The sequence below is a fragment of the Carex rostrata genome, chromosome 12, assembly GCF_964058835.1.
Source record: "Carex rostrata chromosome 12, lpCarRost1.2, whole genome shotgun sequence".
In the NCBI taxonomy this organism is placed as follows: Eukaryota; Viridiplantae; Streptophyta; class Magnoliopsida; order Poales; family Cyperaceae; genus Carex; species Carex rostrata.
This window is the reverse complement of record NC_135929.1, coordinates 1,160,181-1,172,631: the sequence shown is the minus strand read 5'-3', so window position 1 is coordinate 1,172,631 and position 12,451 is coordinate 1,160,181. Positions and strand designations below refer to the sequence as shown.

Genomic DNA, 12,451 nt, shown 5'->3' with positions numbered 1-12,451 from the left:
TTCTTACTGAATCATCTAGAAGGACTAGAAGTGATCGGTTTATCCAACCACTAATAGATATTCAACTTCTGTAACAAATGTAGATATTGTTAGATATGTGTTCTAAAAGTTATCTTATGTTGATCACTTTTATATGTTATGTTTATGAATTGGATGCTACATGCACTTTGTTCCATGAAATGTTTGTAAGAAGGTTAAATTTTTGAATTTATTGCCTTGCCGTGTCATGAAATCCTTCAGATATATAGAGCATCAAAACTCACTAATTTATGATAACCGAAATTAACATTTTTCACACATACTGTCGCAAACTGATGAGTTCATAAACACTAGCTAGCTAGAATTCCATGTTATGTACTTTAATGGTACCAACTTTATTGTTTATATTGGTACACTAGAATTAATATCAAATTTCCTATCGGTTGAAACAACAGTATTTGTGCATATACATATATAAAAATTCTGAAGTTTTAAGAAAAAAATAACTAAATATTCACAAATAGTTAGAAAATTGTTTAATTTCTCTATTCATTCGGGAAGATGCTAAAAATGAATAGTTCGCAAATTATTCACAAAAATTTGTTAATATATCGATATGATATTTTGTATATTTTTTTTAATTACTATATCGTTTGTAATTGGTATCATGTTGCAACACATATTGCATAAAAAAATTAAGACCATTAATTTGTTAAAACAACAAAAGAATAAATTATATGTTAAAACAACAAAAGCATTACAAATTCATATAGTTCTTGTAGAAACAAATTAACAAAAACAACAATATTCATTTTTGCTTCAATAAAAACATATTGGGATCAATACTGCTTTTTTTCTTGCGCGGCAAGATCAAAGTTAAAACCGACAAAGTATACATATCCATATGATTTTGAATAATTATATGAATCTCCACACTCTTGTCTCTTCTTTGTCTCCACAATAAGATTAGAGGAAAGTTGTACTATGGTTCTCCTTTTCTAGTTCTCAAACTCGTCCTGCATCAATTTTCATAGGTATAAATATTTGAAAGATAAGAAATTAATACTTACAAAATAAGATAACAATACTTGCATGTGTAACTTGATATGACCACCTTCTTTTCCAGTTTCTTAATGGTCCCCACATCAACCTATATCAAATGAAGTAGTGAGGATCCTGCATCCTCGCATCAACTTTCTCCAATCATCACTGCGTTAATATTTCTTTAACAAAAATAGTTGACTACATAGGTATAAATACTCTAGTGCATAGGTATGAATACTTGTAAAGTTGTAATACTTGATATTAATACTTTCAAATGTCAACCAGTGTCATATGTAGAAAATACTTGCAAGTATATGTATAAATATTTGCACAACAAGGTATAAATATTTTTGTGACGACGAGTCCGAAAGTACATCATCATGGATCCATTTGAAAGGGAAAATTACATAAAAGACGTTCGTGATTTTAGATTCACAAAATTTCTCATAGATAGTAAAAAATGTGAACAATATTGAATGAAGAAAAAAAACACACATCTAAAAACGTGTATGGTCTCCCATGTAGTTTGAGATTTTGTTGGAGAGACAATTATTTATATAAAAATTGTCCACTTTATAGGTATAAATACTTTCGTTTTTGAAGAATTAATACTTATGTGATGACGAGTCCGAAAGCACGTCATCACGGATCTCATTTGAAAGAGAAAATTGTATAAAAGACGTTCGTGGTTTTATATTCGTAAAATTCTTCATCGATCGTCAAAAATGTGGACGAGATTGAACGAAAAAAAAAATTCACTTCTAAAAACGTGTATGATCCCTCTTCTAGTTTGAGATATAGTTAGAAAGACAGTTACTTATATAAAAATTATTCACTTATAGGTATAAATATATTTCCGTACATATGTATTAATATTTTAGAAAAATAAAATAAATGCTGGAGTTTTTGTGATTCCCTTAAATTTATGGTAGTTATGATATAGAGATAATGGGAGGATAGAGCTGCATAAATAATTATCAGAATCCGAAATTAAAATATGAGTCAAAATAGACAATTCATTCAAACTAAACCATAGCAAGTCAAAATAGACAATTCATCAATACAAGTCAGAACTAATGCAAAATTAATATCTCGTACATCAAAACAATTAGCGACACAAAATAGCTACCCGACATAATTTAAAAAAAAATGCTACACAACCATAATATAGATGAGAAGGGTTCTAATGCTTCATGCTTTTTATATCTCATCATATCTCATATCTTATATTTTTATTTTCAAAATTTAAATTGTTGATCTGAATAGTTCAACATGATATCCAAACTAAATATGTTTGGGGATGAAATTTTATAATTTTTGGAATTTTTTTTACTATTTTTTATGATGGGTAAAAAATCACTGTTTTTTGAATGATCAAAAAAATAATAATTTTGTATCTATCTTAAAAAATAGTAAAAAATTTCAAAAATTCTAAAATTTCATTCCAGGCATATTTTAATATAAATATCATATTGAGCCGTTCATATCAACAATTTAGCCTTTAAAAATAAAGATATAAAATATGAGGTATAATAAGATATGAAAAATATGAGGTATTGGAACCCTCCTCAATATAGATATCCTAAATAAGGTGATTGTATATACATATACAATATACATATAGTAAAATAAGGATTTACACAATATTTTCAAAAGAAGAAAACAACAAAAGGTTAGAAAATATCAGTGCATAAAAAAGTATTGGTGTCTAAGTTCCGAAATTTTTATAAATACCCAAAATAATTAACAAATTATCGAATCTATCCCCTTTTTGGTGAAAATTCGAAAACTAGCCAATCCGGTTAACCAATAACCGGATTGGGCCCTTCTTTCCGGTGGCCCAACTCCCGGAATAATGAAAATAGATCCGGTTATTGGTTAACCGGAAATGTGTTTTTTTTTTTTAATTGAAACAATACTGGTTAATGGTGCACCGGTTTTGGCCTCTCTCTTTTTCTTTTTTTTTTAAAACAGAATTTTTTTTGTATTAAAATATTAGAAATATTGAATATATTTCTTTGAAAATAGATGGAATACAATATGATTTGATTTATTAGAAAGACTGCAATAAATAACCAGAATCAATATTTTTCAGACCGAATTTTTCATGGCTGTAAGAAAAATTAATATATTTATTTATGTGTTATTGGAAAAAAAATAAAAATACTTAGATTCTGAGTTATTGATCCCGATTCAAAAGTCACTTCTAGGTAATCCAGAAAATATTGTGAACTTTTTAAACTTATTTCAATTTTTAAGTCACCATTTTACATAACTTAAGCAATTGAGTCACCTTAAGAAAACTAAATAACAACTTTCTTAAATTTTCTTGTCAAACACCTTTTCTTTGGAAGAGCTTAAAATTTAAGTCCATCCAACTTAATGAACACCCCCTGTAAGTTTACTAATTCAATAATAACCATCTAAAAAAATCGAAATTCTGACTTTACCACCATTTTGGTGAAAATTCAAAAAACACCACGTGCGCAGACTATCTGCGCACTTTTTTTTTTTTATGTTATGTTTAGATTATACTTTTAAATTTAGTTTATTCATGTTCCGTTATGTTTGAAATTATATATTCACGTCATATTTGATGAATAAAATATAGACTCGAACTTAATTATAATTTGTACTAAAATATAGATCCGAATTATAGAACTAAAAATTAAAAGGAAACTGAGTCTGCGCACATGTTGAACTAGAAATTACTACAAATTGTACTACAACATAACTAACAAATATTTACCTAAAAAATACAACTTCAATTGAAAATTACTACAAATTGTACTACAATAGAACTTCACATATGAATATGATCACCTCTTGGACGATGAAACTGCAGAAAAAAAAAATATATATTGTTAGAATGTTGTTGAATTTGAAACATGTAATATTTAAAAACAATATACTTTATTAGGTATGGTTTCTAGCATCACTTCTCCTTTTCGTATTCCTTTCGAGTGTTGCTCTATTGGGCTCATGTCCCCTTTGTCTCCCTTCCAGTATGTACATCCATATTTGGATCCGATTGTGTCATCTCCTACCCATAATTGGGTACCGTAATAAGCACCGTTCGACCCTTGTAATACCTCACCACCAATATATATAAACATCAATTCCAATTATGGTTGGTTGAATTAATAGACAAACTTAACAATTACAAATTTAAATTTAAATTAAAAAACTATTAAATAATTTTAAAAAAGGACTAAGTTGAAAAAAGGAACTTGCAAGTTTTGCTCTTTGACTCAGAAGAAACGACTCTTTGGCTTGGTGCGCAGACTTAGTCCGCGCAAGCAGTGGTTTCTGAATTTTCACCAAAACAACGGTAAAATCACAATTTTGATTTTTTGAGATGGTAATTAAAAAAAAAAAATTCAGACTACATGCGCACTTCTTTTTTTTTTTTAACGAGAACTCCTTTGTATTTTTGGCAAACTAGCAATGATGTATGGTTTTCGACTATGATTTTTAATGATAACTTTTTTATGTTTTTGTTGGCAAACTGGATCCATACATTCAAATTTTATGACAATCGTACAAGGTGTACAGTGACATCAAATTGTGTTTGTAGTTTGTACAGATTTTAGTAATGGCCTCACAATGAATTGAAACATCGTCATGAAAAGCACGTTCGATTCTTTCACCAAATGTTTAGGCACGAGAATCCAGGTTCTAGCATTCTTGAATTGATTCAATATTTTACTTCTTTTTTTCCTATTACTATCAGTTGCTATCAGTTGCTAGACTAACATTAGTACTGCAGGATGCTTTCAGAGGTAAAAGAAAATAACAAAAGAGTAAAAGCTAAGAGAGGTAAAAGAAAATAACAAAAGCAGATGCTTTCAAGCGGTGCAAACAAAGTGCAAGCTCCCTGACATATGTTCTCAATCTGAACATAAGAAACATCTTACAGCTACCATATGACTGACTAATTAACACTAAAGAAAGCTTCTAGAGAGGATGGTATGGCAGGTATCCCAGTGAGTTCTTCACTTTTGCAACAATGTCACTGCACTGCCTCAGCAGGCCCACCAACTGTCCGGAGATGTCCACCTCCTCTTTCTTCCTCTCTTCAAATCCACCAAATGGCCCATTACGGGTTGATTGGACTGGGTCAAAGATGTCCTGTACAACTGGCTCGTGGGCCAGCTTCCATTCACCCATCCATTGGGCTGCACCTGGCCTTGCTGCTAGCAGAGGGGGCGGAGGGGGCAGGTTGCGCAAGTTAAAGGGAGGATGAGTTGGGTGCACAAGTGGGGGACGCAAAACAAGGGGAGGTGGTGGAGGCAAAACAGATGATTTGTTTGTGAGACTACCACCATCACTACCAACGGCCATAGATGGTGGCAGCTCAGGTCTGGTGGTTTTGGAGTTGGTACGATCTAACATGAATTTAACTCGGGGTCCATTACCAGTCCCAGCTGGAGCCCCAGTGTCTTCACCGGGCTTTTTCAGAATTGATTTGGGTGGCTGAGTAACCAAGGATGGCTTAGGCCGAGTCTCAACAGCCTCTGCTCCAATTCTGCTCCCAGGACGAACCGAAACAGGTTCAACCAGGGCCCGTGAATCAGTCCCGGCTTCCTGGCTTTGGGGAGGATCAAGCTCGCGAATATAGTACTGGACCTTTGCCTGACCAAAGATTTCGTTCGAGTTACAATAATTAAGCGCTGCTTTTGCATCGTCTTTGAACCTAAACGTAACCTTGCACATGTGTGAGTTCCAATAGACCCTTGTGTTAGACAGGTCGATCGGGCCAAATCGTGCGAGCTTGGCCTTGAGAGTCGCTATGGTTGGAAGTGCAGTTTTCAGAGGGAATTTCATCATCAAGGCAGTAGGAGATGGAACCTTTGGGACCGATGGTAGCTCTGGCTTCTGCACCTTAATTTCCTTCTTTTTCTCCTCTTCAATCACCTTTGAGGCATTTGCTAAGGCAGCCTTTTTCTCAGTTGTCAGTGACTTGATTTTATCCATCTTCTTCTGCTTTTTCACATTTAGTTCCTCTTGACGGTCTGATGGGCCTCGCTTCCGACCAATCACTGACGGGCTAGAAGCAGCAGCACTGGTGCCTGGGCTCAGGCTTGATTTGTCTGGCTTTTTCAGCCCTAGCTTCTTTACCAACGGCTTGGATGCCATGGCAGCTAAAACCCCCTTCTCTTTCTTCACTTTCAATTTCTCATCCTTGACAACATCAGATTTGCCAGATGCAGCCTGGTTAACCAGGCTCTTCTGATAAACAGCTGACCTAAAATTCAAAACCAAATGTTTCACAGGTGCAGCAGCATCACGTTCTTTCCCATAAAGAGGCTCAAGCGCCAGTTTCTGCAAGTCGCTGACTATCTGTATCGTGTTGAGATCCATGGAACTGAAAACAACAGGCTTCTTCTTCTTCTTCTTCCTTTTCTTCTCCAGGCTTCCCTCCCCTCCCTCAGATTTCGCATCAGGTACGGAACTACTCTGGCCTTCAACTTCAAGCTTCTTTCGCTTTTGCAATGCCTTCTTCTCCTTCACCGGCTTCTTTTCTTTCTCCTCCCCCTCTTCTTTCCTCTCTCTTTTCTGAAGCACATAGCTGTCGCTGGCCCCAACCACATCAGGCGGTTCAGCAACTGGATTGACAAGGAAGGAGGTGTCAGGTTGGTCAGGGATGGGGAGAGGATACTGGAGGTCAGGGAGAGAAGAGGGAGAGGTGTTGGGACCAGCATCGTCGCGACGCTTTAGGAGGTACTTATTGTCCTCGGTGGCGGCGGAGACGGAGAGATCGGCAGCGATGGCGGCGGTTTTCTTGGAAGGGGTGCTCTTGAAGCGAGGTTGGTGCTGGATCTGCGATAGCGGTTTGGGTTTGGGTTTTTGTTTGGATTTCGGGGTCTTAGCGGAGGGATTAGAGGAAGACGAAGACGCGGGTCGCTTTTTGTTCGATCCGCGAAGTGTTTCTGCTATTTTCAATTTACCGAGTAGGGGCACCGCTGAAAATTTGCCAAAGAGAGAAGGTCAGTAAAAACTAAAAATAAGTTTGGAAGAGACTTCGATCTCAAAGGAAAAAAGAGAGAATAGAAAAAAACTAGGGGCATGAATACAAAACAACAATAATAAATGCAGGGCTGAAAGAAAGAAAACTATAATAATATTCCATATGACGGTCAAGATCCGTTTTTACTACTGAATCTTTTACTAATTTTGGTTTGTCCATATTATTATACTGCGAGAAATGAACTCGAATTATTCACTTTCTTGTTTGTTTATTATATTTTCCACGGAAATGCAGGGATTAAAACTGGACTTACCCGACCAATAAACTAACTGACCCGAATAATCTATTATAAAGTTACAACCAAAATATATAGATTGGAAAGAACGAGCTTGAGTGGTTTTATTTAAAATCTCAATGCAAACCGACATATTTATATTTCTAGATATTCGGTTTGATAAAAAAAAAATTCAACATAGTATAATAAAAACATAATAAGAACAATTAAACAATACAAATATCAGATCATTATGGTATTCCCATTGTTAATTATAATTATTAATAATATAATTATAGTTATTAATACTACCATATTATCATAATTATTAATTATTCTTGTTGTTGTTATTATTATTATTATTATTATTATCATTATTATTAATGCTGCTTTACATAAGCTTCTCTTTTGAGAAATGAGAGAAAATATATGATGGAAGTTAGGACTCAAGTAGCTAACAGACAAAAAAAAAATGATTGGCACCCCACGCAAGATCACAAGTGTGACAGCACCCCACGCAAGATCACAAGTGTGACAGCTCTCGTCAGGAGCTTTGATCATTTTATTTTATTTTTTATTTTTTTGAAGAGAGTCAGGAGCTTTGGTTGGCTTTCTTTCATGTGCGCCGTAGAATTGAAAGCAAATTGGAATTGGATTTGGATTGGTCCCTGTGCCCCTCATTTTCCAACTATTGGGTTAATTAATTAATAAATCTAAACCACCCAATAACGGTTTTCGAGGTACCTTTACTCTTCAAAGTAGTAAAAAAAAAAAATGAAGGCATTGGACGGGCATGTGATATTTAACTAATCGAGTTTGTAATATTTGCGCCCCAATTCTAACCGAAAATAAAACATTTTATTAACTACATGTTAAGAAAAAAATGCCCAAAAAAATGCACGTTTCAAAAGTTGCTTTAGAATCTTTCTGACAATCGTTTCAATTTAATGGAAACCATTTGACTGTTGTTCCAAGGAATGATAAATTCAAAATTTGATTGCCTCTGAACTGATTAGCAGTACCAACTATTTTGAGAGTGCTGGGTCTCGCAAACATGGCTAAATGATTCCCTTGATTCCCTTGCACAGAAAAACATGGTATTTTGGACCTCGAGGAACTCTGTTTTGAAATAATTAGAACATGGAGCTTTGGACAAATAAGGTCACAACACACGGTTAACGCCCTCTGCATCATTTTCGCATGATCTATCGTCTTTTGCTCACAGCAAACTGACAAGATTCATACAGCTGAAACAATCCAGATGACCTTTGATTGTATATCTTCTCCTGCCTGCTCGTTTTGTGGATGACACGTGTCCATAAAGCATACAGGCCAAATTAAGAGCAGCAAGTTTGCTTTTGGACAGTTTTGCTCTACAACTTGCGAAACAAGAGGTGATTCTACAACATTCTAGGAAATTCCATAGGAGCCCCAAATAACAAATTCTACCCCAGGAAACCTTCCTAACGGACAACAAAAGATGAGTGCACAGACCTCAAGTTGGCCAATCGCACAAAAAGTTGGAAAGCCACCAGGTGCTTTAAGAGAACAGCTAGAATCATAGCCTTGTGTGATTATGAAGCTGTTAATGCAATATGTGAGCCAATTTTGAACCCATTTGTCTAATTAGCCTAATGGAAAAAGAATGCATGAGGAAGGAAATCAACAGAGGCCTCACAAGCTCAACCACACTGCACTTTCGCATATCTAATTCATACGGGTGTGTTTCAGCTGACTGGACAAGATCATGCTACCCCAAGGAGTTGATAAGATACTGACAGAAACTACACTAAAACTAAGAACAGAAACAGGCAACATGAAAGATGCTTGAACACAGGAACAATTCACCGCACCTGACCACATGAGATTGGAACTCGATTAAAGAAGTTAAACATAGTATTGTCTTGAAAAATCACAACGTCAATTCAAATATGTTGTCAATAAAGAAAGATTTAGTAAGTTGCCAAGGCTTATAATAAAACCTTTACAATTTCCAAAATTATATACTACTTTTAAGAACAGCTAGTCATGTTTCAACAGAAAACCTGAGTGCAACACAGGTTATAATAGTGGGCTAGCGGATGCCATGCTCATTGAAGTTAATAACGAGAAAAGCACCGAGAACTTGATTCGAAGAGAAGTTAATATTGGGGGCATTAGAATGGTTTAATAATAAAAAAATGAAATACAGCATAACTAGGTTTTCAAACAAAAAAAAAAAATTGATACAAAAGGACCTTAGGAGAGGAGTACTCCTAACCAGTTGAAGAATAGCCCCTCAATTGAAATAAAGTACAGACGACATTCAATTACTGAAGCTCATTTAGACAACTACTAAGATCCCTAGACAAGAAACAACAGAACTCCCAAGAAAGTTTTAGCTCCTTTGATAGTAAACTAAAAGCAATATCCAGGTAGCTAACATCTCTCCTTCAATGTGTCCAAACTTTAACTAAGACATGTTATTACCAAATGCAATTTGTTTATAGGTAGGTTCATTCATAAAATAAATTTTGTGCTCAATAACATAAAAAAATATCTAAATTGCATATCGCATAATCCATGCAAGAGCATTATATTATCATGAGAGGCTTCCGCATAAAGTTTTACTAATTATAGAATTTTATTAGGGTTATTTTACTTTTGTACATAAAATGTACCAACAACTATTAAAAATCCAACTTCCAGTATAGCCATATCTACTAGAGTAAGGTAACGGACAAAAAACAAAAGAATGAAGATTTGAGATACTGGAACCTAAGAAACACGAATGAAAAATAAAATTAGCAAAGAGGACAGGAGAACAAAAGGTTGTAGTTCGTTCTGCAATGAAGATAATCAGCAAAAAGATCATAAAAATCCAACAGCATAAAAGGGGAAACTACAAAAACAATATGTCAGTATATATTCAGTCAACAAGCTATGGTTTTTGGATTTATTTTCCATAATCTTTAGGCTTTATAGGCAGTTTAACCCGATTAAAGATGTAAAATTGCCATTGGCAGTTCTCATGGTTAAAAAATAGTATTTTTTAAAATAAAATCAGTATTGTGCACGGAAGAGATAATCTTGCTCATCTAACTACTCTTTCAAAGAATAAGACAACTGTTTAGGATTCGTTTAGGAATTGTATTTTTAAATCAAAATTAACATCCTATTTGAAGATCAAGGATTTCAATTTCAGCATCCATTACTGGTTTTCCAACACAAAGAAATCCCACAAAAATGTAACCCCAAATCAGCATTTACTCTTGCTGCTGCATAACAACTGAGATTGAAATCCTTGTTCAAGATGCAGTAGTAGCCAAACAAAATCAACAATTTCCCAGATGTACCAATGAAACTTTAATAATAACATACCTCATGCACAAAGTAGGTAGCCAAATATTAACTACAGCTATGAAAAATATATCAGTGTTTAACTTCCATATTTTAACAAGCATCGTCTTCATGTATCTACAAATAACCTGTTTTAACAAATTACTAAAGCACAGATTAATTTTAGTGTCAATACCTCGTTGCGTAAATCTTTCTCGCCTCTTCTCCAACTGTGCATCAGGCCCCGCACTCTTGTTACTCTTTGCGGGATCAACACCAAAGGCCTGTGCATAGGTATCATCTTTCTCTTCAAAAACAGCTCTTCTGTAACCCACCATCATTGCACGCATTTTCATAAAAGAAACCACAGTCTCCTTTCCATTAGACTCCTCCCCCTTAGACTCATCCTTAGAGTACGCAGCAGCCGCTTCAATAGGCCCCAGCGCTAAGTCAGCCACGAACAGAGCAGCCTTCGCTGGATCGAACAGCTTGCGGGCCTCCTCGATCTGACAGAGGGAGTAAATCCCACCCAGTTCATATCCCGGCACATCTACAAAAAAATAATTATCAACCCCTGTAGGGGCGAAATTTGACTCGTCACGACACTTGCACGTCACAGCAAGGGCCCCACGACGAGACGCCTCGTCAGAGGCCTCAGAGACCGCATTTAAGAAGGATTTGTGGGTCGCCTTATCAAACAGCTCAGCAAAATTGGGGGAGAAGGGCATCAACTCGGAGGGATCGAACCAGCCATAGCTGCTGTCGCCGAAGAAAGCGACGAGTAGAGAGTTGGCCTTACGACCTTCAGCAAGGCGGTTTTTGCGCACCGAGCTCCCGGCAAAGGATTCGTCTAAGATATGCCCCGGCCACCACGGGTGCGACTTGACTTTGCCCCAGACCATATCTCCGACTTGCAGCCCATTTTGTGGTCGATCCTCGTTCTCGCTGTCTTGCGTTGCTTCTTGGTCGAAAGAGGAGGCCATCGGAAGAAATGGATGGGATCTAGATCTGACAGGTGAAAATTAGGGTTTTTGCTTGGTGGAAGAAAAGAAAGAGGCAAGAGAGAGACCGACGAAGGGAGAAGGCTCTGGCGTAGTGGCGTCTGGGTAGAAATTCGAAACCCTAGGAAAGGAGAGGAGGAGAGGACTCAGAGGAGAGAGGGTGGCTGGCTGGGTGGATAAACTGATAAAGCACGATTTTCTCTTTTTCGTATTTTTGAAGAAACATTTTCTTCTTTTTTTTCTTTTTCTCGAGTAGAAAAATATATACAATATCAAAAAATAAATGGAGTAGATGAGATGAGATCCGCGACCCGGCCTGCTACCTGTTTGGGCCTTGATTTGTGATAAATTGATAATGGTCCATGTCGAGGAAGCTAGCGGCGTACCGCTGTTTGCTGTGCATAGGCCATAGGGAGAATTTCACATATACTATTTACAAAAATTTAAATTACGTAACTTTTTAATATTGTATTTATTCTTCTGAATTTTATAAATTCACAAATTTATTCAATTCATTATATTTTAAGAGAATTAATATCACCCGTCCCTTGACGTTGGAGGCCTAGCTTATCGAATAAGAAGTTTGAATATGTAAGAAAAATATTATCTTTGTTACTAAATTAAAAATTGATTCTCATCAGTACAATATATTCTAGGTGACAAATTTGTGATAAATTATTTATTTATCGTATGATGTTTTCAAGGATGGCGGGGATGTTAAACACAATGGCTGGGATTAAATTTTAACTGAGACTAAGAAAAACTTGTTCGGTAAAGTTGGATTAAGAAAAGGTGTTAGGAGGAGGCAACAAAAGGTGCCAAGAAGACTAAATCCAATAGCTTTAATGTTTTAAGATTTCAGAC

The 12,451-nt window shown here is 35.6% G+C and overlaps 1 protein-coding gene across 1 annotated transcript; it reads right to left on the bottom strand.

Annotated features, from left to right (window-relative positions):
* Positions 1-4,843: 4,843 nt before the first annotated feature.
* Positions 4,844-11,793, bottom strand: LOC144563076 (PWWP domain-containing protein 1-like). The gene is made up of 2 exons (XM_078312448.1): positions 10,783-11,793; positions 4,844-6,989 (listed from the first exon to the last, which is right to left on the bottom strand). Exons 1-2 carry the CDS (start codon positions 11,567-11,569, stop codon positions 4,981-4,983), a joined length of 2,796 nt encoding a protein of 931 aa, XP_078168574.1. The 5' UTR covers positions 11,570-11,793; the 3' UTR covers positions 4,844-4,980.
* Positions 11,794-12,451: the final 658 nt, after the last annotated feature.

Coding starts and splice junctions, on each gene's coding strand:
- LOC144563076 (XM_078312448.1), bottom strand. CDS start 11,569: ATGGCCTCCTCTTTCGACCAAGAAGCAACGCAAGACAGCGAGAACGAG. Junction 6,990..10,782: donor AGAAAGATTTACGCAACGAG/GTATTGACACTA, acceptor GCAAATTTTCAG/CGGTGCCCCTACTCGGTAAA.